This window comes from Ursus americanus, chromosome 34 (genome assembly GCF_024610735.1).
Source record: "Ursus americanus isolate L20-20 chromosome 34, mUrsAme1.1.p, whole genome shotgun sequence".
Classification (NCBI taxonomy): Eukaryota; Metazoa; Chordata; class Mammalia; order Carnivora; family Ursidae; genus Ursus; species Ursus americanus.
Genome location: NC_142160.1, coordinates 6,281,677 through 6,307,817, shown reverse-complemented (window position 1 = coordinate 6,307,817; position 26,141 = coordinate 6,281,677). Strand labels below are relative to the sequence as shown.

General features: G+C 47.7%; 1 protein-coding gene across 1 annotated transcript in view; it reads left to right on the top strand.

Annotated features, from left to right (window-relative positions):
- SLC1A1 (solute carrier family 1 member 1) overlaps window positions 1-25,469 on the top strand; it is a 79,840-nt gene extending 54,371 nt beyond the window's left edge. Inside the window, exons 3-12 of the mRNA XM_045772608.2 lie at window positions 3,690-3,782; window positions 5,447-5,561; window positions 6,804-6,846; window positions 8,160-8,258; window positions 11,014-11,198; window positions 12,368-12,475; window positions 14,344-14,466; window positions 14,881-15,075; window positions 21,029-21,163; window positions 23,274-25,469. Coding sequence (XP_045628564.2) covers window positions 3,690-3,782; window positions 5,447-5,561; window positions 6,804-6,846; window positions 8,160-8,258; window positions 11,014-11,198; window positions 12,368-12,475; window positions 14,344-14,466; window positions 14,881-15,075; window positions 21,029-21,163; window positions 23,274-23,520 — 1,343 coding nt within the window. The 3' untranslated portion in view covers window positions 23,521-25,469. The remainder of the gene's footprint in view (window positions 1-3,689; window positions 3,783-5,446; window positions 5,562-6,803; window positions 6,847-8,159; window positions 8,259-11,013; window positions 11,199-12,367; window positions 12,476-14,343; window positions 14,467-14,880; window positions 15,076-21,028; window positions 21,164-23,273) is intronic.
- Window positions 25,470-26,141: the final 672 nt, after the last annotated feature.

Here is a 26,141-nt window from a genome sequence, read left to right as displayed (position 1 = left end):
TTAAAAAAAAAAGTTGAAAACAGCTCCCTGAATGGCTGATGACCAGGAGACCGGCCCGCTGCTTCTTGACATGTGTTTTGAGCATTAAATATAAAGCCTGCAAAGTGACCTTTAGTTGGTTCTGCCCAAGGACCAGTTTATTTTGTTAACTTCACAGAATAGTCTAAGGTAGTAGTAAAACCTATTTTCAGCGAGTTCTTTGTATTGATGCTTCTAAGAAAAGTAGATGTCATGGGCAAGACGTGCACAGAAATATATTTTGCATGCTCCTGGCTGCCTCCTCTCCTCCCCTGTCGCATCCCAGGGGTATTAATCAGGCAGCAGAGAAGTCCCTGTGTCCTGGAATAGCAAGGTGAGCTCCTAGCCAGCTGTTTTCCCTGCGGAATGGCTTTATTCATTTAATCCAACATTTAATCGAGCAACCCAGTGAGTAGTAAGCTGGCTGGGACCCTATGTCCATCTTCAGAGATGAGGACAGTTCCAAGAACTGTTCAGGATCACACAGATCATAAGAGCAGCACCCGGGACTGGTGCAGAGTCTTGAGTTCCGTTCTGGAACATTCTGCTGTCCGGGGACCAGAGACTGAGGGAGGAGGCAGGCGAGCATACATAACAAGGTGACTCATTCAACCACCCCATGTGAATTGAGCTCCTCCTATGTGCTGGGCGCTAGGTATGCACTGATGAACACACAGACCTCTGGGTCTCCTGCCCTCCATGCTGCTGCCTACCGTCTAGTGCAGAAGACAGATGATAAATGCTGAGCCCCTTGATACAACTTGGAAACGTGGTATGAGCAGGGTACCAGGTGAGGAAAAACAGAAGCCTGGTTTAGCCTGGTGACTCAGGGAAGAGCCCCAGGAAAAGAGCTGAAAGTAGACAAGCGAAGAGTAGGGGGAAGCCAGTTGGGCAGAGAAAGGAGTCCCTGCAAAGTGGGAGGGAGCTGGGTCTGCTCCGGGCAAGGGCTGGGAGATGACCAAGTGGGAAGGTGGCGCAGGCTGGGCTGGGGGGGCAGGCAGGCCCCCTCCCGTGGGGTCTGTGCAGCCAGGGTGAGGATTCTCTAGTTTATCGTCCGTGCCATTGGCGGTCATACCAGAGTGTGAGACGGCCTGACAGATGTTGTTAAAGGATCTCTTTGGTGCTGGTGTGATGAAGGAATACAGAAGAATTCTGGAGAAAGAGTGAGGGAATGAATGAGCCAATGCTTGCTGAGAGCCTTCCATTTGAGCATTTCGTTCGGTAATGAGGCTGTTTACCGGTACAATTAAGTACTAGGCACTGTGCTTGGTGTGTCATAGATACTGTTTCTAACCTTCGCAGCAGCTGTGCAAGATGAGGTCACTCACTTTACTCCTCACGATTACCCTACAGGAGGCAGAGGCATTGAAAACTTGCATTTTTATCGATGGGGAAACTGAGTCTGGGAGGCGAAGGCTGGGATTTGAGTCCATGCTTGTTTTTCTCCATGATGGTGATAGAGCGACCGGAGTCCTCTGGATAGGAGGGTTTTAACTCCTTGCAACAATGAGCTTCTTGGGTCTTGTGTCCATTTCCAATTGTGAAGCACCATCAAATGCCAGACCAAAAACAACAACAACAACAACAACAACCTTCCAGTAATGGAGTTAATTTTGACACGTTAATGACAAGGTGGAGAGAGACGTCATGAAAACTTTGTTCTCCAGTGGGTGGTAGCTTAATCAGAGAGCTCCCGGGGGAGTCTTTTGCCCTCGGGTGTTTATTTTTAAAACATGCTATTGTTTAGCAACTGCTTCCTTTGTAGTGTTTTTATAAAAAGTTCTAATAGATTATCACTGCTCTGGCTGGGAGCCAGCACCCCCAGCTCATCAGAGCTTCGTCCCAAGGTAGAAAAGCAAGTGTGCTGTCTTAAAATAAAGAGCTAGCAGGTGCCCCTGACTTCCAAGGACAACCTTGGACGGCATCTCTAGGCCACAGCCCAGCCTCAAAACTGACCCTGGATTTAAAGGATAATCAGGGGCTCACTGGAAACTGGACTTGTTAAGGAAATGAAAATTCAGTGACACTCGTTGAAGGTGGTAAGGCAGACTTTATTCCGGTCCATCACGATAGATGTGGGGACCACCGCGCTTGGTACACCTGGATTTTGCAGGAAGTAGACAGATGGGCCTAGGAGAAGGTTCAGGAGCCTGTGGTCAAGCAAAGAGTCTTTATAAGAATCCTGCTCATCTTTTTCTGTGCAGTTCAGATGCTGTCTGCCACATCACCTCAGCCTGGCGACGCCTCTGGCTCCTCCAAAAACCCACAGGACCCCCCCCCACCACCACCGTGCCAGGGCTTTGCGAAGCAGCCAGTTTTTTAGATGGATGGGAGAGAGCCAGTTTGTTTTTTTTTTTATTTCCAGTCTGTCACAGATCGGTAATCTTTGTAAACTAGAATAAAAATGAATTACGAGGTAAAGATATATATTTAAAAAAAGACATAAAAGATGCTAGCCCTACTTTTTGTGATTATATTGAACAGACATAAAATCACTGTCCAATTGCTATAAACAGTTTTAAACCCTGACCTCTGGTTTCTTTGCAAACCTGTCACCCCTGCCGTGTAACGTGTTAGTGTGCAGTCTCCTCTCACCTGTCCGTTCCCAGAGGGCAGGTGGCCGCTCCCAGAGGAAATGGGTTCTGGGAATGGACTGCAGAGAGGGGTGACCAGGCTTTCCCAGGTGTGAGGTATGGCCTGAAATCCAGGATAAAGCACAGTGATGTCCCACCTGTTTGGGATGAAGGTGAGCGTGCTGTTTGACCTTCCCCCCAGTAAGTGATGGGGCCATATTCTTAACCAGTGTGTCGTGTTGGCTCTATCCACGTGCTACCAAATTCTAGACCAGCCCTGCCTCATGGGACTTCCGGTGGGGGTGGACACGTGTCTCTATTTGTGCTGTCTGGTGTCGTAGCCGCGAGCTACATGTGGCTAGGTGTGACTGAGGAAGTGAAGGAGGGGAGCTTTCTCCAGAGTCCAACATCTGGATTAAGGAACCATTCCCGTGACATCCACTGAGCCAGAGTGCGCGTTCTCAACAGGACCGATATCACCCCCAAGGCAGCAAAGGCAGGTTCTTTGGGGTAAGGTGCAGAAACGTACTCTTTTTATGGAAAAAGCCCATGTATATGTCTAGTACATTCACAGATGTACAGTTTTCTGTAGTATTAAGACTTCATGGGAAAAAGTGTCTAAAAGGGTGGGGGAGGGGCGGGGAGAGCACACGATGGGAAAAAAGGTGCATAGAGAAACATGAAGCTCCTGAATCTGTTCTCACAAGAAGGTCTATCGTGTGTAAAGAGCGTTTTTGTTGGTCACCCTGGGAACTGAACGACACTGCCTTGTACAAGCAGTTTCTCAGAAAACTACCCGCCGAGTTCCAAAATGCTGATACATGAGTGCATCTTTGACATGGGCTCACGTTGTAAGGAAGGGACCGGGGGCCGCAGGCTGAGGCAGCAGGGTGAGCAGGGCAGGGAGCAGTTTTGAAGAGCTTCCTCTACCCGTCTTATCCAGACGAAATGTGTGAGGTAGGCCTAGCGGGTGCGGAGGACAGCTCTTGGCGCTTTGTTTCACACCTTGAGGACTGAATGGCCTCCCGTGCTGGAAATGGCTTTTTTTAAAAAACGAATGTAACTTGACTTCTCCCCTCTCCCCCGTCACCCCTGCAGGTGTAGCTGCGCTGGATTCCAGTGTATCCGGGAAAATCGGTCTGCGTGCCGTCGTGTATTATTTCTGTACTACTGTCATTGCTGTAATTCTAGGTAAAATCTATTTCTGATTCCTTATTCCGCTGTATAATGGTGACTTTTCCTTTAAAAGTAGTTGGGCTTTTTTTAATGCACTTTTTTTTTTTTAATTCAAAAAGTAGTTTTGTCAAAGCACCGTGAAGCCTTTGGGCTTAAAGCCTCACCGGCACCTTTTCTATGAAGAAAATACAAAATTGACTGGAGTTCAGCCATGATGCTGCTTATTCAAGTTCCTAGTAAGGGACAGAAAGAGGGTGACAGTCCTGTGCCTTACCAGGTTCACTGGGTAGAAGGAGGTGAAGCCAAGAGCTTATATAATCCGTAAACTGAGTAATTAGTCTATAATAGCAGAGGTGAGTCTAATTGTGAAATATTTCCACAACGATGGCATTTCAGTGCATTTCAGATTTCACGTGGTGCTGAGAGCTCACAGCGTCTTGCCAAGTATAAATTCCACTTGACAAAGGGAGAAGGTTCTAATAAGGGAGGAGAAGGTTCTAATAAGGGAGGAGAAGGTTCTAATAAGGGAGGAGAAGGTTCTAATAAGGGAATATCACTGTTCTCGTACCATTGGCATTCTTTTGTGAAGAAAGTGTGGTCCGTCCTTTGTGACCTGACGTTTTAAGAACGATGCCCCGGGTGGGAAGAGAGGCCGGGATGTAGTCAGATGTTGCAGCCAGCGTGACCCTGCTGCTCTGCGTTAACGGATTGTGAGGATGTGGTGAGGTGGGAGCCATATGAGGCCGGGCACCTGGGAGGGCCTGAACCCCGCCTTCAACCAAAGCCACCTCTCCTCATGAGGTTCCTGAGGGAGACATGAAGGGAAAAGCCGGTGTATGTCTCTCTAGCAACCCTGAGAGGGAAGAGGGAACCACACCCACCATGGTCCTTGCCTCGCTCACTGACTCCTCTCACTGGCAAAACTGACCTGCTCAGCATCCTGACGTCCTGCACCCCCCCTGGATTGGCGTTCCCCCTCCAGTCAGGCAGTCTCTGATGCCTTGATCTGTTCTCCAGCCTCCCGCCTCTGCTTGGACATCTCAGAGGACAGGAACCCATTACCTCTGGGGCCAAAATGGCGCACTCAGATACCCCCCATTTAGACAGTTCCTTACGGCAAGAGCTCTCTTTCCCTGTAACGTGTATTTGTCCTTATTCCATCCCCTCCAAGTCACAGGGAATACTCTTTTCCTAAACCTGGCCCTTTTTGGATTAGACGACAGCTTTCCAGATACTTGAAGGCTTGGGGTTTGGAAGGAAGAGGAGGCTTGTTCTGTAGGAGCCTCAGGAAAATAACCAGTGTCTGTGGGTAGAAGTTACATAAAGACATTGAACGGGTGCCCCAAGCTGGAAAAGGAATTACCCTCACCCCAACCCCTGCCTAGGCTGACCTCATAAGCTAAAGAAAAGAAAATAGAAAATTCTCATCATCGGGTGTTTCCAGAAGCAATTCTGGAATGCAGCCTCTTCATTAAAAAAAAAAAAAAAAAAAAGGCGGGGGGGATGTTCCTTCTGGGAAAAGGTCCCAGCTGAGGCACAGCACCTTGGCTGGACCTCGGAGTCCTCGTTCCAGTATTGCCTGGTACCACCATGCCTACTGGTTCTAAGAAGGATGCATGGGGGGGGGGCAGCTGTTCTAGAAGGTTCTAAATGCTCTGCGGTACTCTCCTTGGCCACAGGCATCATACTGGTGGTGAGCATCAAGCCTGGCGTATCCCAGAAAGTGGATGAGATTGACAGGACAGGGAGCAGCCCTGAAGTCAGTACAGTGGACGCCATGTTAGATCTGATCAGGTGGGTGTGTTGCCAGCAAGGGCAGCTCTGTGGGCATGCTGCCTGTGATGCTGGGGTCACACAGGACCCATGCTTGCTCTGAGGCTCTGCTCTCGCTGTTTTGAAATTTCTGATAGCTTTTGAATCATTGCGTGTGTTCAGTGAGCCCTGCACCCCGAAATTACATAGCCAGGCCTGCTTGCCAGACTGTGTGGTTCCAAGAGGGGATGGGAGGAACAGGCTCCTCTGTCCGGATTTAGGATGGACAGAGATGCAGAAAGCATATACTTGATGCATTAAGATGCTGGACTGGGTTAGGGGGGTCAGTTCTGAAGCACACTTGAAGAAATACACTTTGTACAAGAGGAACCCTTTTATCGGAATCAATCAGGGCTGGAAATTGGTCAGTTAATTTTAAGGTAGCAGTTTAAGCAGAGAATCATAAAAAAAATATGACACAGATATGCATTACGTATTTTGTCGACGCTTAAGATTTAAATGGCACTTATTTGGCAATTTCTGATGTAGGGCCAAGGTCTTTCCTTCGAGTGTGTCAGTTGAGTATAATTTCATATCATTTCTCTTGCACCTGCTGCCCTTACAAAGGCATCATGTGCAGTTTCCAGGTTTAGCTTCCATGAAGGAGAGCAAAAAACCCTTAGACACTGCAAAGAAAGCTGAGTGCCAGTTTTTCTTTCCATTTCAGCGGCCCTCCCAAACCTGATGTAACCACAGAAATTGTAGTCACTTGCTTTGGTTGAGTTTCCAGGCGTTGAGTTTAGTGTTTATAAAAACCGCACCTTCCGTTCCATAGCCCTGTTTCATTGATTCACGTCATTTGTAATTTAGTAATGACGCTGATATTCACAATTGGCGTAGAGACACTGGGAACAAACGCAGTGGACTCTTGGTAAACATACATGCTCGTTGATGAACACTGGAGTGGACAGAACATTAAAGACGTCCCTGGCCTGTGAGCGGCCACCTGCCAGGGCTGTGTGGCACCAAGGACATAAGCGCATCAGTTACTCAGTGAACCAGCTAAGTGATGGTTGGCTAAGAGAGCTTTCTGGACTTGGTGGAAGCACAGAAGGGGGAAAACAACCTTAATCCAAAGAAGTTATTTGCAAAGAAGAGGCCAGAAGAGAAACCAGAGTACTGATTCTGTGCTCTACTCCTGTTCACCAATGTATTGGGTGTGACACAAATCAAAAACAAAACACTTTTGCCTTAAAGTGACACTGCTTTTCATGTCTCCAACAGGAATATGTTCCCTGAGAATCTTGTCCAAGCCTGTTTTCAGCAGGTAATCATAATGACTTTTGCCTCCAGGTTGCTCCCCTCTTCGCTTTACCCATTCAGATTTTTATGTCCTGCTATGACCCGAGAACTGGAATGAGCCCATCCCAAGTGGCAGGAAATGTACCTATGAATATGTGCGCCCAGACGTCACAGGTGACCTCTCTGCTTCGGACCTCTGGTCCTTCGGGCCCCAGAGAAATCCCTGCTGGAACTGACTCAGGCTCCCTTTCCCTGTTTTTGGAGAACCCTGTGGTATTTGCAAAGAAGCTTATCAGACTATCTGCACTGTAGCACCCGGCAAAAACAGCCCCGTCTCCTCCCGCCTTCTTCCCTCACGTCAGGAGAGCAGTATCTAACCCACATGGGGGCTTCGTGTTCCTGGTGTTGGTCTTGTCCTTAATCCTTGCACGCGCCCAGTGCCGGCACGCCCCCCCAGCCATGTAACAAAGCCCTGGTTTTTTTCTCTAGGAAAGCCTCACGGCCTCTTCACTCCATTTCCTTGCTGCCCTTCTCTCTTGTTTATCTGTGCACTTGAAGACCGCGGACTCTATCACAAACTGCTGAATTCATTTACATAAATTACACGAACAGAGCCCTCTGTGTATACCAACCAAAATGGCCATGAACTTGCTCCCTGCCGACCTCCAAGAGGCACAGAACCACCTCTATTTCCAGGTTCAGCCTCAGTGGTCATTTGTAAGGTTCTCAAGGTTGGCAGAGCCCCAGAGCAGTGCCATTTATGCCTGGCGTAGTGGTATACTAGCTCTTTCTTAAAGCTCTCCGCTAAAGCTCACAGAACCCAGCAGGGCTGAAGGAAGGGAATTCAACACAAATCTCACTCACGGACTGGCCCTAAAGGGGCTGTTGATTTTGGAACAACCGTATAGTTCTTGACATGTACTAAAGCCATGGTGACTACATTTATCAAAATAATGAGGTGTTTCTCCCAGAGTAAAAATAATAAATGAATAAACAAATAGCAACAAGATGACTGGCAGGATCCCTGTAGCGTCTGTTAAAGCACCTCCAAATAAAGCCCCTACTTGCTTTCCCATTATCGCTCTGATAATTGGCCCCTGATTATGAAAGAGAACATTCTGGCATCATTGAATGGGGGCCGTGGGAGTCAGGGTTTGGATTTCGCGGTCTTGCATTTGCTTCCAAAGCCTCATGGGAGCTGAGAGAGGTGACAGAGGCAGAAGCCTTCCATGGTACTCGTTTAGCCAAAGTAACATATTTCTATGGTTTAGGCTCAGATGCTTGAAAAACTCTTACTTTGTTCATTTCTTCGGTCTTTTTTTTCCCTCCAACATGCAGTATAAAACCAAGCGTGAAGAAGTGAATACTGCCAGTGAGCCAGGGACGAACGTGACAGAGGCCCCTGTCACAGCCATCATGACAACTGCCGTTTCCAAGGTACCTTGTCGCCCATGCCCCTTCCCCAGTAGGCAGGGGCTGCGTTGTGAGCAAGCAAGATGGAAAGTGTCAGTCCTCACTACGTGAATTCGTGGACACACTAAAATGTATTCGTAACCCCCAAATCAACACGATGCTTTCTCGTTATTTGCAGACACAAGGAGTGGTGAGAAGTTTAAGTCACCCAACACACACATTCCCAGCCAAAGATGAACAAGGCCAAGCTCTGCCCTCTTTTTTTTTTTTTTTTTAAGTAGGCTCATGCCCAACGTGGGGCTTGAACTCATGATCCTGAGATCAAGAGTCGCATGCTCTACCGACTGAGCCAGCCAGGCGCCCCAGGCTCTGCCTTCTTGTTTCAGCTCTCTTGTTGTAAACAAGTGTCCTTTTAGTGGTGTGTTTATGCCACATTTTTTCACATTTTTGTGCTTTTTCATGATGATTTAGCTGTTTAAAACGTCCCCCAAGCATAGAGCTGCAGTGCTGTCTGTGGCTGTCAGGGCAAGAAGGCTACAATGGGCCATATAGAAAATACATGTGCGTGAGATCAGCCTTGCTCAGGCCTGACGGTGTTGGTGGTGAGTTTGGTGTTTATAACTCAAAAATAGATAATATTTGTTTTTGAACAGAAGCACACATAAAGCAAGGTTATAGACTGATTATTTGATGAAAACATTGTGAACATTGGTTCCCAGGAACCTGACCTTGTTCCTGCGAACAAGGATTCAGTATTCGCTAACTCAGTGTTGGTGGGTGACCGTTTTATAGAATGAGACTAGCCAAGCATTAGGAGAAGCAACTGAACCCCAGAGAAAAGAACGAGCCTCGTCTGTACTCTCTCTGTCACTCCTTTGAGTTGAGCTGGGCACTTCTAGGAACTGCGTTGGATTCGCAAGACTGTGTAAATACGGACCGCGGGGCCACGTTCCTTACCCGAAACTCTGCCTAGACGTGATTCAGAGCCCGGAGCTCCTCACTCTCGATGGGCCATGCAGTGTAGGCACTCCGTGTTACTCAACACTCCGCAATGGGTTTGGCGACAAGCCCCTAGGATCAAGACATCGGTAGTTCTGCAGCAGACTTACGAACATCCCGCCAGATAAGAGAAATAAACCATAAGTAGCCTCATCTCAGCTCAGGGTAGTTTCTGCCACCAAGAGTTGGCCGTCCGCTCATCCATAAACCCCCTGGGTTTTGAGAGCTGTTGGAGTTTCAGCGTTCGAGACGAGACCGTCTGGGCATGAAGGAGTACCACTGTACTCCTGTAGTAGATTTCTGCCGAACATTCCCTGCTTCCACTCAGAAAGAGAAGATTTAAGGAACAAATGTTTGGGAGACTTAGGAATTCAAATTAGATGGACCGCACTTGGCTTCTGCTTCCTGCTGCAGGAAGCCTCAAGTCCTCCGCCTGGCTCAGTGGCCCTGCACGCCTGAGCCCCTCCCTGCTTTCCCAGCTCCCCTCCCAGTGGCCTTCTCTATCCCATCCAGAGCCACCTTCTCGGATTCTCCTTATTCCTGCCTTTGCACATGATTCCACCAAGATTTTTAGGAGCACCCCCCATGAGCTAGGCGCTGCTGGGCATTGGGATGCCAGTGGTGCAGACAGGTGTGGCCTCTGCCCTCAGGTGATGAGTGATGAGCATTGCAGTAGGAAAGAAAAGGGTGTTCAACACAGAGGCTTAAATTAGTTTGGGGCCATAAAGGAGGAGTAGGAACTCTCCAGGCAGGGAAGGGTGGCCCGGTGCATGATGACTTTTGCCTGTGCTTATGCCATTTTTCTGGAATATGCTTCCATCTCCTGGCCATCTGCTGCTCAGCCTGAGCTCTCCCCAACCCACGGCCCCCATTCCGTCTCCGCCTGATGCCGGCAACCTGTGGCTTGGCCATGCAGTTAATTACGCACCATCTTGCTATCACTGGCTTGTTTTCCTTACAGTTAATCTTATCTGTCTAGCTGTATTTTAAGACTTACCCTGTAGCCAGTGCAGTTAGCACACTCTCAGGCTTGATAAATATGTGTTTGAGTATATCAGATCATAAGTAAAAAATGACAGGCACACCAGGAGCTTATCAACCATTTATAATACTTTATAAACCTGGCTTGTGCCACTCAGATTGTTATCTCCCTATGAAATCTCTCAGTAAATCTCACGCTGCCCCAGTCAGATTAAGTTTTTCTCAGCATCCTCTCATGCTGTTCTTATCCAGGATAAGGTGAAGAAATGGTTCACAGTAGCAACTATTTGGTTAATATTTATATCTCTAAACTCCTATTGGTCATCCAAGGTTAGAGGCAGTAAAGAATGTTTCTATGCTTCACTATCAGCATAAAACAGATAGCTATCCTAAAAATATTTTGCACTTCCTGCATTATTAATGCCTTTTTCACGTAGACTCCAAATGTAGCTAGTAGTTAAAACAACCCCAAAAAGTGCCTTGATTCTAAAGTTCTTATTAAAAATGTAAGACATCCCAGAATAAGAACTCTTCAAAAGAAATCTTCAGGTTTGGGTTTTTTGAGAAAGAGAAAAAAAAAATCACTTTAAACTTCCGTGGCAGAGGCTGGGGGCACTACAAACTTGATACACACATAGGTGGTTCATTGTTTTGTTTGTTTTTTCTCCCCAAGTATCGTTGACTCTGGTAGATTCCTAGTTTATTATGTTTGGCTATCGTATCTCCTCTTTTCGGGACCTCTGCCTTCCCACAAAATTATAATCATGCATCAATATATTCTCTTGGTTTTGACCCACAGAACAAAACAAAGGAATACAAAGTCATAGGCATGTATTCGGATGGCATAAATGTCCTGGGCTTGATCGTCTTCTGCCTCGTCTTTGGACTTGTCATTGGAAAAATGGGAGAAAAAGGACAGATTCTGGTGGATTTCTTCAATGCTCTAAGTGATGCGACCATGAAGATTGTTCAGATCATTATGTGGTGAGCAGATGCCCGTGAACGCCATCTTGGTTCTCCTGACAGTTGTCCCCTCAAAATTAGACTAAAGGGGCCTATATTTCTCCAATGACCTCACCTTAGGAAGGATGACTACGGAATGTCGAGACACTGGAGTGTTGAGTAATTCTCCGTATTAGGAGTTAGTTCAGGAACAAGAATCTGACTATCAGCCATTGTCTGTTCTACCAAAGCCCTGGATCAGCTTGCACCCAACCGGCATTTATCTAAGAAATAACTCTTAAACTAGTGAGTTGAAGAGGTTTCTGACACATTGAAACAAAGTGCTTTCCCTGTTAGGCTCAGTGCAGAAGTGATACTCAAAATACTTGCAACTGTATTTCGTCTCCATCCAAATGAAAGCTGCCATTTGGATGAAAACACTCCAGCAGCACCACCTGAGTATTTGCCCTGTCCCTGGAGGTGGGAACAAGTCCACCTTTTCTAGGTGACTCTGCCCCCATTTATCTCATACTGAGTTGACTCGACATTATTTACTCCCAAGTGTAGACATTGACAGTGACGCAAAGGCTTTAGTGACTTCGGCCACTTACTCCCGCTGAACCTCAGCTTCATCATGTGTAAAAAAGGATAAGAACAGTTTACCCCTCAAGCTGGGAGAAGTACATTAAGGGAAATGATGCATGTCAAATACTTAACTCAATACAAGGCATGCAACGAGAGCTCCACAAACAGAGCTGTTATGACCACTTCCACGACTAATTGTATTGCTCTGTTGCTGCTGTTACTACCTGGGAGACCAGATGACCGAGGCTAGAATGAGCCTGCTGGCCGTCTATGGAGGGTCAGGCAAAAATGAGATCTGCAGATGGGACCATTGGCAGGACGTACGTGCCCCGGGAGCACGGCATGGGATAGGCACCTGTTTAACCATGCGTTCTTGCCAAGTTCGCTCATCTAATGTAGCTTGGGTGGACAGAATTTAAGGTGCAGGCACAGGCGCTAAATCCTGGTGCCAGTGTTGTCCATCAGGGCCTGAGGCTGAAACCTTAGCCTCATCGTGGACCACGTGCTCCTCCCAGCTGAGCTCACGTGCCAAGCCAACGTGCACGCCCTAGCTCATTTCCTCCCCAGCAATCCCCCCTAGAGAAGACACCTGATGACAAAGTGTCTGTACTGTGCTTATGTTCTAGTTACATGCCACTCGGCATTTTGTTCCTGATTGCCGGGAAGATCATAGAAGTTGAAGACTGGGAAATATTCCGCAAGCTGGGCCTTTACATGGCCACCGTCCTGAGTGGGTATGTCAGACTCGAGAGAGGAGCAGGAACTGTGTTTGAGCCGTTGGATCACTGCTGAGAGGCTGCGTTTCAGTTATAATTGGCTTCTCCCACGTGCTGAGGAAGATGGGGTTCAGAGATAAGAGCTCAGGGTGGGGGGGGGCTGGCCTTTAACAGCTGTACTGGGGGAGGATTACACTGTGCTAATTGCCATATCTTGGCAGAACAGCCTGGACCGAGGTTTATTGCTGCCTTTATTAGTTGTGTTAAAATCCTTTATTGAAACAAGCAAAACCCACTGGAAGCCTCTCTTGGCATTCACTTCTTCAAGGATGGAAACTCACCAAACCCGTAAGAATAGCCCACAAGACCCCAGCCCTAAGAAAGAAATCAGGCAGGGCCTGAATGAAATGAGACTCGAGGAAGTAGGAGTGAGTAGCCGGTTGGTTCCAACCCCGTTGGTGGGGCTGGGCACTGCTACCACGCCCTGCACCATCGGAGTGTCAGAGAGGATGCTGGGAAAATCTTCAGGCTGGGAGGAATTGGGTGAAGCAGGGAGGCAGCAGAATAGATTGTTTGCATATTTATTGCAGCCAGTTATTCGTTCCTTGAGGGGAGGTAGGATGGGATCAGTTAGGAATGGAGCCCCCGGATATCTAGCAGAGGCAGGATATGTCACAAGTGCTAAGAAATATGGACCAAGGGAATGAATAAACATCATCAACACTTCCACAGGTCAGTGCCCCCAAACACCTACCTTGAGCAGTCAGCTCACCTGTTGGAACTCAAGTGCCCTGGGGCATCCCTCTGTGTTTACCAAAAGCACAGCCCTTCCAGCCAATGAGAAGAAGCCTGGGTGTCTACGATGGGAGGGCCAGTGTCCAATACCTGGGCCCTAGCAGTACAGGAGCAGGGCTGTCTATCCCTCTAGAGGCCAGGGCCTGTGTCTAGGTGGTGATTTCACTGAGGTTTATTATGCTGAGCCATTTTATAACACATTTCCTCTGGTTTCTGTTCAATTCTCCTACCTGGGTTTCTAACAGAAAACTAGATTTCTCCTAGTTCTTAGCCACACGCCTGCCATCTAGAAGACCCTCACAATGGACCTTCAGGATCTGTTTTTTCAATGGCCATTTCTTCTTATTTCAGCTTTGAATAACTGACCTGTAAACTCTTACATGGCACCTGCTGGATCAGTCTCACTTTTTAAGCCCCCTGTTTTGCGTAACCTATTTCTTTCTATGTGAAACAAGGAGTCGTTTCAGAAAGCAGGAATAAGGAAGAAAAGAGGGTCAGTCCTGATGTACGTATGCCTGTAGGAGAGCAGAGACTCACTCCTTCCTGCAACCTGCCTGCCCTCTTGGAGGGTGGGCATCCTCCAGCAGGACAGCAGTATGGTCCAGGGAACAGAGGGGCTGGGTGTAGGATGAGGGTTTCTGGTAGCAGTATGTGTGGAGCCACAGAGCTACCAAGAAGGAAAGGGTCTGCTTAACCTGGGAAAGTGAGGGAAGGCTTCCTGGAGGAGGGGGACCTTTTGCTGAGTCTTAGAAGAGGGGTGAGAATTCAGCAGCAGAAGGAAGTGAAAGCCCGTTAGCGCCTATTGCAGGAATAGCATGTACAGGGCTTGGCAGTGTGACGTACATGTTCTGTGAGCTCTGAAATGTAGGTTCAGCTACTGGCTTCACCACTTTGATGAGATACTTCATTTGCGAAGTGCGTCTCCTCATCTTCATTGGTGGAATGGAGACATATATCCCTGCCCTTCTTTAAGGTCATTATGAAAATCAAGTGATCTATCATGAATTTAAAAAAAAAAAGCTGTTTGGAAAAAAGGATTAATATGAGGAGGTGGTGTCCTCTATGAATCTGCTTCTCTCTCTCGTTTACAGGCTCGCAATCCACTCCATCGTCATTCTCCCACTGATCTACTTCATAGTCGTACGAAAGAACCCTTTCCGATTCGCCATGGGAATGGCTCAGGCTCTCCTGACAGCTCTCATGATCTCTTCCAGGTGAATAGAGGAGGGGTATCTGGGAGAAGTCTCTGGGCCACACCTTGTCGGCTCTCACCAGCTGTAATTGAGAGCTGTCCTGGCCACACATGAAGCTGACGATGCCCCAGCTTCGGCTTGTGCTTTTATAGCTGCTTTAACTCAAGGAATGACCTCTATATTCAACGCCCATGTCCTTGAACATTTCTGCCCACTGCTGGGTATTTCCTGCCCTCGTGGTATGGCCTGTAGCCCAGGAAGGGGTTACAGCGTAACTTGGAGCAGCGGCCGACCCAGCACATTCTCATTCCTGGACCTGCCAAAAGTGCCAGACTGCTTTGGGCTCTGGGTTTAGTTTTTGGCATAGAAGTAGCTCTTCCAGCAGGGATTGACCTGTTCCTAGACCATAGGTTCCTTTCTCTTTCTATCACACAGTTCAGCCACACTGCCGGTCACTTTCCGCTGTGCTGAAGAAAAGAACCAGGTGGACAAGAGGATCACCAGGTTCGTGCTGCCCGTGGGAGCTACGATCAACATGGACGGGACGGCTCTCTATGAGGCAGTGGCAGCCGTGTTCATTGCACAGCTGAACGGCCTGGACTTGGGCATTGGGCAGATCATCACTATCAGGTAGGTCGCGAGGTCATGCTCGTGTTCATTTCTGTTAATGGAATTGTCTCAAGGAAAAATCGCTTGTGGGGGGAAAGAAAATAAATCACCTGTGAAGGAGATCAGGAAGGGTCCAATGGTAGATTGATTTTCTTGGTCTACGAAGTCCCTTCCCAAGATTACACAGAACTTTATTACAGGGAGTGAAATTGTGGTCTGTAGGATTTCTGCTTCAGGGTCTGGAAAGCGAAAGGCATCACTGTTCTCGGTGCAGTGTGCCCACTGGGTGCTAGGGACACAGAAGATACCAAGAATTCAAGGTGGAATAAGGGAATAAGTGCCAGTCCCTGCTTTCAGGGGGTCCCCAATATGTAGGGGGATACAGATATCTAAATAAATGCTGGGGGGGTGTGATGAGCTAACATGGAGGCTTGAGGGGGCACAGAGGGCACCAAAGAAGGAAGGGAAGGTGAGGAGAGGCTTCCCGGAGAAGGGGAAGGTTTAATTAAGTCTCAGAAGAGGAATAAGAATTTGGTAAGAGAAGAAGAAACCTAAGAGCATGTGGGATGAAAGGACTAGCATGTACAGGGGCTTGTGATATAACCATGGCCTAGTTACAGAGGTTTATTGGATGCGGCTGGCATAGGGTACAATGGGGAGAATGTAGAGAAACAAGAGGGCAGGGATCATCTCATGAAAGGCTTCATGTGAGGCACTCATGGAAGGGGCTCAGACAGTCTTTCATAATATGGACAGATTTGCATTTTTAAAGGGTAACTTTGCAATATGGTGGATGGACTGGATGGGGACAAGAACATAAGCTGGAAGACTAGTTAAGAGACTACTGCAGCAGTCCAAGTAAGGAATTAAAAGGCCTACATCAGGGGCACCTGGGTGGCTCAGTCACTTAAGCATCTGCCTTTGGCTCAGGTCATGATCTCAGGGTCCTGGGGAGTCTGTTTCTCTCTCTCTCCCTCTGCCCTTCCACCCTGCTGGTGCTCTCTCTCAAATAAAATCTTAAAAAAAAAAAAAAGGCCTATATCAAGGCACTGTCACTGAGGATGGAGAAGAATTAATGAATTCAAGAGACATCAGTCAGATTCAGAGTGAGGGATGGGAAGGGGAGCAGTTAGGATGACCTCCAGGAATGGTGATGGTTTTGAACTGGTGAATGGTGCTTACCAGAACAGAGACAAGTGGAAGAGAAGCAAGTATAGGTGGGAAAATAAAGAGTTTATGCTTTTTGTCACATTGACTTTGAAATGCCTTCAAGACAGCCAGGTGGAACTCTGCAGTGAGAAATGTGCAGATATGGATGTCAGAGGCATCAGCAGGAGGGCAGTCATCAAGCACATGGTTATGAGTCAGTTATCCATGTCTGAGTCTTAGCTTCACCATGATTAACTGTGACCTTGGCCAAGGTACTTGAATTCTACAACCTTCTGTTTTCTCACCTGTAAAATGATAGTAATAGTACCTACATTTTATGCAAGTAGTGATAATTAAGTCAGTGCACGTAAAATGCTTCGAACAGTGTGTACATAGTGAGTGCTTAGGGGATGGTGAGACTGTTGAGATAATGTTACGTAGAGAGGGTTTGTGCCAAATAGAAAAGGACTAAGAACTGAACTCTAGAAAATCCTAATATTAGAGGCAGGCAGAGGAGGGGAGAACCAAGAGGGAGACCAAGAAGGCATAGAAAGGTAGGAGGAGAGCCATGAAACCATCACATCATGGAAACCCAGAGAAGAGAGGCTTCCAGAGAATGAAGTCTTCCAATGAAGACTGAAATTATCTGCTCAAGTAGATGCTGAAAATGTCATTAACAAATTGTCAGAATTGTTGCTCTGAAACTACCCTGTTCAAGATGGTAGCCACTAGCCACACACACAGGTTGGACAGAGCAGACATAGGAGGTTCCATCATTGTGGAATTAGGTTCTGTCATGGAAAATTCTGCTGGACAGCGCTGCTTTGAAGGGGTGGGTTGGGTTTAGAGCTAATCCGCAGACTTTCATTCAGTTTACAGTGGAAGTTTACAACTAAACTGGGTCCCTAGGCCTGCACAGGCTGAATCTGGCCTTTCCGAGTTAACTCACTTTTTCATCCCCGGTACTTGGCACAGGCATAAACTGTAGATGTAAAGTAAGTTCTAACGATGTTCTAATATAGTGTATTTTTAAGTCTTTCCCAACCCTAAATCATAAAGTACTTATTGCTGTTCGCTTGAAACTAACTGAAGACAAGTGCCAACTAGACCATTGGCACATCAGCTGGGAAACTGTCTCTGTGCTGCGGGGTCTGTGAAAAGTATCCGTGGCTTTAGAAGCCTGAGCTAAAAGAGCTTGAGTCAAGTCCTGTAGTTTGAACAGCAGTGAGTGTGTTAAAATTGAAACCTTGCATCGTGAGCTCCACAACCACCTGGGGTCCAGCTCTCATGACCTCAGTCCTTCCAAGTGCCCTTGGCCACCTCCCTCACCCTGGCCTGTGGGACCAAGCCTGCCCTGGACTGATTTCCGAGGAGTGGCTGTACGAGGTGCCCATTGGTTTGGGTATTTGCTGCTTTGTGGTAAAGTCCCTCCCCCTCCCTCAGTCCTAAGTTCCCTAGATCTTTCTAACCTTGTTTTTTTGTTAACATGCTAGACAAACTTTGGGTGTAGAGGCTAAATAATTCACATCAAAACTGCCCCACCCCCGCTCTGGTGTATTTTTTTTTTAAGATTTTATTTTTAATTCATCTTGACACCCGACGTGGGGCTCAAACTCACGACCCCGAAGATCAAGAGTCACACACTCTACCAGCTGAGCCCACCAGGCGCTCCAGTACCCTTAAATCATACTCGCTGATAAATAACCACTGGCCCAGAGCCAACAACCACAACTATGGGGCCCAGAGTAATCACTGACCTAAAATTTAAAATCCTCTCTGGCTCTGCCCGGGACAGAATGAAATAATAAACATCAGTTTTCCCTTCACAAGTTACAGTTGCGGCCCATGCGGCTGATGGTTAGAGACCCATAGTTCAGCTCCTTCTGTGGCCCGTTTGGCCCAACATCAAAGAAACATGGGCGCCATCCACCCAAGACAGTCCCTTTTGTGGTTTCATCGTAATATTCACTAATCAAAGGTTACGACTGATTGAAAATAGGATAAATATGCTTATAATGAAAGATGATGACGGGAGTTAGGGCCTAGAACAAGCTTGGAGGAGGAAAAGAGCAATAGTGGCAATTGTATTGGTGGCTTTGTAGCAGTGAGGGGTGATCTGGGGGCGGCGGGGGTGGGACCAGCGGCTGCTGACGTAGCAGAAGTGGCCTTGGTGTATAAGGACCTGGTGCATCCAGGTGCTGTCCCGATGCCCTGCACATCCTACCTCATTTCACCTTCATGACGCCCCACGAAGTAGACATAGTCTCCCCATCCCACAGGCAAGAACTGAGATCCAGAGGGAACTTGCCCAAGGGCGTGCTGCTACTGAAAATAGGTCTTTTGACGCTCAAACCTCTGCGGGCTTCAGTTCACCCACCAGGCCCAGCCTGAAAGGGACCGGAGCTAAGTGTCCTCTCTGAAAACGAGATCTCTACGCCAGGAAAGAACTTTCTACCTATGATTAGTGTGTGTTCTTCTGTGAAAACTCTGTAAAGACAAAGTCGAATATATTCAAGCAGAAGGACGGGTTTTTATAGTTTTCCCCCATCTGAAGATTTATAGTTCCCAGTCTCAGACCAAAGCCCGTCAAATGACTGAAGTTTAGGAAGCAAGGTCAAGGCTCCAGGGCAGAGTTTTCTTTGACGAAATGGGTTTTGAGTTTCGAGCCCAGCCACAGGCTATAGGGACGTGGTTAACCGTGATGTGTTGGGACTTCCAGAAGGGACCCATGGTCATGGGCGCAAATCACTTCTGGCAAAGAAAACCCACTGTTGCAGTCAATGTAAATTTTTTTTCAACCAGCTTTGAAATAAATTTAGGTTTTCCAAAGCGTACTTAAGTCAGAACAGATCTAAAGGGTTATGTAGGCCTGAAACTTTTCGATGAATTGGGACAGCCCAGAAATCTTTAATTTACTGTAAGTTGGTGGCCACAGCCGCTGAAGGAAAACACACTTGTCAAACGCTGGCCTGTGTTTGTGCCCTCAAACGGCATCTGCAGCTCATGGCGAGCAGATGACTGAGTCTTGGAATCAGCTTCATAAACATTCTGAGGCTTTGTGAGCCCACAAGAATATGGATTTGTGGACAGAATCAGGGATTCTTCTAGTTTAAATGGATAGTTTCTACATCTTCACCTTTCAACCCAGTGGCCTCCTTGGACCAACGATGAGAACGGGTGTCCAAATGTATAGCAGGTGTCCTCTCAAATTCATTCAAAATTCAGGGGAGCCCTTGTTTCCTCCAAAATGACCAGATATTTTTTTTTTTAATTTAAATTCAATTAATTAGCATAGAATGTATTATTAGTTTCAGAGGTAGAGTTTAGTGATTCATCAGTTGCATACAACACCCTGTGCTCTTTACATCCCGTGCCCTCCTTAATGCCCATCAATTACCCCATTCCCCACTCCCACCCTCCAGCAACCCTCAGTTTGTTGCCTGTGATTAAGAGTCTCTCATACTTTGTGTTCCTCTCTGATTTTCTTATTTTTCCCTCCCTTCCCCTCTGATCCTCTGTTTTGTTTCTTAAATTCCACATATAAGTGAGATCATATGATAATTGTCTTTCTCTGATTGACTTATTTCGCTTAGCATAATACCCTCTAGTTCCATCCATGTCACTGCAAATGGCAAGATGTCATTCTTTTTGATGGCTGAGTACTATTCCATTGTGTGTATAGACCACATCTTCTTTATTCATCTGTCGATGGACATCTGGTCTCTTTCCATAGTTTGGCCATTCTGGACATTGCAGCTATGAACATTATGTTGCAGGTGCCCCTTCGGAGCACTACATTTGTACCTTTGGGGTAAATACCTAGTAGTGCATTTGCTGGGCCATAGGGTAACTCTGTTTTCAACTTTTTGGGGAACCTCCATACCCTTTTCCAGAGTGGCTGCACCAGCTTGCATTCCGACCAGCAGTGTAAGACGGTTTCCCTTTCTCCGCATCCTCGCCAACATATGCAAAATGACCACACTTGAATAAGGATGATATTTTTGATGAAAACCTACACATTCCAAAGAGAAGAATCCCTAGCACCACATTTTATCTGCCCAGGAAGGATCTTTTTAAATACACAGTAATGAAGTTCATCCGACTGCCTCTCCTGGTTCCAGACCTCTCTTCCTTTTGCAGAAAGTACATCGCTGGCAGAACGGAGGAGGCAGGGATAAACGGTCATACCTCGGCCAGGAGACATGGCTCTCTCTCAGTTCAGCGCCATGGAGGGCAGCTCCCAGAGGCCAAGAGTCTTGCGATGTCAAGAAGGCACATAAAACCTGCTTGATCACTGCCCCATTCCTTCCCCTTCACCTGAAATATGCTTCCCATCTACCTGTACACCCTCCCTCTGACCGTCCTTCTAGGCAACAACTACTCCTGGCACATATCAGATGCCAGTGAATGACTGGCTGGGTGGGTAGATGGACACAGGGAGAGAGCAAGCAGGCAGAGAGGTCGTTGGCACCTGGATGCCTGGAGAGGTGGCTGATGCCTTCCACGCACACCCCAGTCAGTGAACTCCTGCCCTCCTCTTGAATGTCCCTCCTGCGCATTCTTCGAGTACCACTCAGGCAGTTCTTCCCTTCCTTGCATTAGAGAGATTTGCCATATCTCCCCCTGAAAGGAGATCGAGCCCCCCACCGTGGTCCCCCACAGCTCTCTAATGAGGCAGAGCTGACACTCAGCAGAGAACAGATGCTAACTGGCCAATCTGGGGACACAGAGGTAACAGCCATTGGGACTAACGGTTTCGGGCCAGGGGCCCTGAGGGGAAAATCGGATGTCTAACTCCTTCTGCTCCCGTGTGTTTTGGCTGCAGTGTCACGGCTACGGCTGCCAGCATCGGAGCTGCCGGCGTGCCCCAGGCTGGCCTGGTGACCATGGTGATCGTGCTGAGTGCTGTAGGCCTGCCCGCAGAGGATGTCACCCTCATCATCGCTGTGGACTGGCTCCTGTGAGTTGGAATAAACGCACTGCCTCGGCCGGAGGGGGAGGCGGGCTTCCCAGCCCTGCAGGATCTGCACTCTGTCATCATTCTGTCCTCAGACTGACTAATGAGCCATCTGTTGCTGCTTTAATTTCCCTCTGACCAGGCCATCTGATAACGTGCTTAAAAATTAACTCCTCGTAACTTTGAGCGGTGACTTTAAAGGACCAGGGATCTCCATTAGCTCATGTATACCTGATAATGCTCAAGGATAGGAGTGGGGTGTGCGAGGAGATGTGCATAAAATAATGAGGTGAAGAGGCTGGACAGGGTCCCAGACATTCCAAACCCCAGAGGCTCCCCTCGCCTCTCCGGGCCCTGGGTCAGCCTCATAGGTTTAGAACTGCCTGGTTCGATGGCAGCCCATCTTCCCGACACCTTCAGCATCGTCAGGGGCGGAGGGCACAAGCAAAGGCTTTGGGGTAAGACTGATTTGAGCGTGAATCCCTGTTCAGTGGCTCAATGGCTGTTTGGCAAGTTCCTTAGCTTCTCTGAGGCCCAGTTGCATGATCTGAGAGATGGGAAAGATTCTGTGTATTTCATTAGGTGGGTGCAAGGTCTGAGTGAGCTCATGTGAGCAGAGTGTCTAGAACAGTGTCTGGCAGGAAGTATATGCTCCATAAATGGCAGGTTTTATTGTTATAGTGAGAATGATGTGGACAGTTCACGTCCTCATCAACGGCTCTCACACATCTCCGCACATGCACACACGCGTGGTGGGCTGAGGAACACGGCAGAACATCTGGGCAAGAATGTGCCTTGTGTGACACAAGTTAGGATGAGCCTGGTCCCCGGTGTAGCCTTAATACCCACTCCGTGCATTGGTCTTCCAGCATGTAGGCCTGGCTCTGTCCCCTGGTCACCCCGGGCACGCGGGGCTCCCTATCGAGCCTTTACTCAGAACTGGCCCGGGGCTACCGGGGAGTACAGCGCTGGGTGGTTTGCAGGTAGCAGCCTAAATGGGGAAGATACAGTCACACCCCAGGAGGTGAAACCTCCTGCCCTGGGAAGGCAGGCCACATGGGGCCCCCTCAGCGGCTGGCTGGTTCTGCAAGGCCCCCAGCTGAAGTGGCCCTTTCTTGCTAAGACACCCTATCACTGAGGCAAGTGCTTCGATTTTTCATTCTAGTGATGAGGGTGGGTTTGCACTTGTCTCCTTTCCCTGATTTTTCCTGGTGACCTTCACATCCAAGATACCAAGAAAAGTCAAAGGTCCAGTCTGATCCGTGGGATGAAAAGACACTGGTTGGTTCATACCAGCATCTAGTTCAGTCCATGACCTCGTTCTAAATCACAGAAGGGCATCCGGAATGGGGCTGGATAAACGCTGTTGGCCTTTTCTGTCCTGCAGGGGTAGTTCTCACAAAAGTCTTCCTGCGCACAGTTCCTCCCAGCCGGGCCCCACCGTCCTCTCACCAGGAAGCCTTCTCCGCCGCACGTCTTCCTGCCACGGCGTCTCCTCCAAGCCGTCTGGGAGCTAAGGCTGGCTCAGGGTGCCACAGGGAGGAAGCCACTCCTCGGCTGGTCTGAGCTTTCTGGCCCTGCGCTCTGCTGTGTCCCTGCTGGCTTGCTCGTAGAGTGACACAATGTGGCAGAGAAACGACTACACCAGGGACACACAAACACACAGGAACATATTCCCCCTTGGTGTGTACACCACTCACAGGACCCCCTCACCCTAGCCAAGAGCGAGCCTGGAAATGCCCCACGACGGAGGTTAGGGGTGAGAGGCTTGCTCAATGCCGACCTTCCCTCAGCTCCCCCAAAATATCTGTGAGGACTAGTCACATCTCTTTAGGAGGAGAGGACAGAATCTGGGGAGACTGGTGCTGGATGTGGGAGGGTCATTGTGAAATACCGGGAGCACACACCCGGGGAGCCCATTTGCTCATTCTGTGCTTCTGTGAGCCACCTTCTGCCCCAGGCCTGTGAAGAGAGGAGCCTCTGATCCAGCCACAAGGATGGCACATTCTCCATTTGCTTAATTCGTAACTGAATGCTTCAGATCCTTCTCTCTCTCCAGCGGCAAATGCAAATGAACTGGCCTCTAGTCTGACTCACGCTCTCTCCTCCCCAGGGACCGGTTCAGGACCATGGTGAATGTCCTCGGTGATGCGTTCGGGACAGGCATTGTGGAGAAGCTCTCTAAGAAAGAGCTGGAACAGATGGATGTTTCATCTGAAGTCAACATCGTAAACCCGTTTGCTTTGGAATCCACAGTCCTGGAAAATGAAGACTCGGACACCAAGAAGTCCTATGTCAATGGAGGCTTCGCGGTAGACAAGTCTGACACCATCTCATTCACCCAGACCTCACAGTTCTAGAACCCCTGGCTTCATAGGACCAGGAATGATGGACAGCTCCATGAAGAGTCATCTCTTAGCAAATTCAAACATTAAATAAGGAAGAGAAAAACACTAATGGCCAACTGTACATTTGACTTGATATATACAGACTTCCAGATTATTTTCTATATTTGGATTCACAGCTTTCGCTCTCCAGGTTCTGGGACTTCGGGGTTGGGTAACATGAAAGAAAATAGATTAAAAGGAAAGCTGGATTGTCTGGATTGTAAAAATTCTATGAGAGACCAAGTTTGGAAGGAAATGGAGTAACTGTTGGATTAGGACATGGATCTGGAAGAAAAATTGCTTTCTCATACACAGTCCAGTGTTTTGGGTTTTTTAAAAAAAAAATACTCTCATTGATTACAAATTTTTACTCAAGCTTTCTATTGGCATGGATTTCCTTTGACTTCTCACATTTTTATAGATTATAATGCATATAAACACCCCTCCCCCCATTAATGTGCCAAATTGTCCATTTGTAACTCATCTCCGCCCATTTCAAAGTAACCGCTTTGAAAGAAAACAGACCAGCACAGTTCTGCAATCAGAGTTTTAGGATGGGTGTGGGGTTTTGTGGGAAGGGTTCTTTTTTCAATGTACTGTATTGGGACACTGGAAACTAGTAACCCAGTGTTCAGTATAGAGCTAGATAGGTAGATATATATGTATATATTTATTATTTTCGTATAAGTTGCCAGAGATCAGAATTGAACTGTCAATGTGAAATAAAGAGCCCTCCTTGTACTTGAATAATAACTACGATCTCAATCCAGATCTGCTTTGGGGCTTTTCCAAATTCCTGTCCCAGGAGCACAAGAGTGAAAAATCATGATGTCTGGTTGTTCCACGTCTCTGTGCCAGCCTCAGAGCAGACATGTCTTAGGGTGATCCTTCCAGGTGGCACAGCCTTTCATCTACAACTCCCAGACTCTCCTGCCGGGAGGCAGTTGTATCTGCTGTGTATAAGATGGGATACAAAGGTGTCACTCACATAAGGCCGGATGTGTTTTTATCCAACCGGAAGGCTTCATTCCTCTGAGGTCAAGTATACCCACTTAAAAATGACAGGACTTCACCCTTTTGTACCCCTCAGGGCCCAAACCACAGTGGCAAGCTACCAGCTGAGTTGTATTTTAATATGGCCTTGATGGGTTGAACGAGTCACATTGACCAGAAAAAGCACTGTCCTTACCCTGGATTCTTGCCGAGTAAGGCCCACAACGTGAGACATTGGTTATCAGTGGTTCAGGGAAATCCTTCCATTGTATGAAACTCATCTCCTCCTCAAGGGAGGATTGTTTCAACTAGTAGTCTAGTCATCTCAGCCCTGCTCCTTACCACCCGTTTCCTGTCATTCTCCTGCTAATTTATGAAGATAGTTTTTTAGAAAGTCTGTGCTTCAGCTCTTATCTTGTAAATAACGCTTCACATAATAAAAACTTGTATTTACACCGAGATCCAAAATAGTCCCGTTTCTGCAGTATCGAGTAGCCAATTTAAGCCTGTGCTTTGGTATTTAAGAAACCAGACACTGTGCCAAAGATCGTGGAAAAGTAAATAAACGCTCAATATTGACCACCCATGCCCGAAATCTATAAGAGAATGATAACTGGACTGTCGTGTAAACACCATAAATATGGAATCGTGATTGAATGTGAGTTTTAAAATGCAAATATTGATGTTGTGCGTTGGAAGCAAATCTAAATATGGATGCAGCCGAATCCATAATTTGTCGTGGGCTGAAAGGTCCTACGCCCTCGGCAGTGGGCTCGGATCTGAGGCACGGGATTGCCAGAGCTGTCCGCGAACTGCGGGTCATCCTTATTTTGGAGTGAGTTTGTAACCAGCCTCTTAACACACTGTGCTGTTAACTCATAAAAGAGAACAATGTCCCATGTCAGCCTCAATAAATATTTCCAACCTTCCTCCTTGCCAGCCTTGTTCCTCTTTTATCCATTCTTTTATCTCACTCGGAAGGGGTGTGGGGAGGTGGAGACATGGTCAGTTGATTCAGATTGGAAACAGACTGTTTTCAAAACTATTTCCACTGAAGGATGAACATCAGGGCTTGAGGAAAAGTAATCTGGTTCTTCACGTGGATCTGTGGGGGTGATAGGCTGGGGCCCTAAGTGGTGAACAGGTCGTCCGCATTTTATCACTGAGATGAAAGGGAAGGTATAACTTGGCTAGAAGTTCCCATACTGGGAGGGAGTCTTATCTCCATATGATGGCGCCCTGGTTTCACGGAAGGACCAGTCCTGCCCTCCGAGATGTGCCTACGAATGACAAATGCCGCATTCAGGGATGCCACCGTCCTGCCCGGAACCTGAGTCATGACGGGGTTCTGCTGGTGGACGCACTCGTCTAAGACGGACAACAGAGAAATGGACAACTCCCTTCCCTACAGGAAGGGACTTGTCCCCCTACAGAGGACAGTGTCTCACAGAAATGCTTATCACTACCTGGCCAGGCTAATTCAGGGTCGTTACCTCTTCATGTGACATGCAATAAACACCCAGCACCAAAACTACTCAGAGACTTGTCTGGAAGAGTTAATACACCTGAGCAGGGGCCCCTATGACTGTGATCTTGCCCAA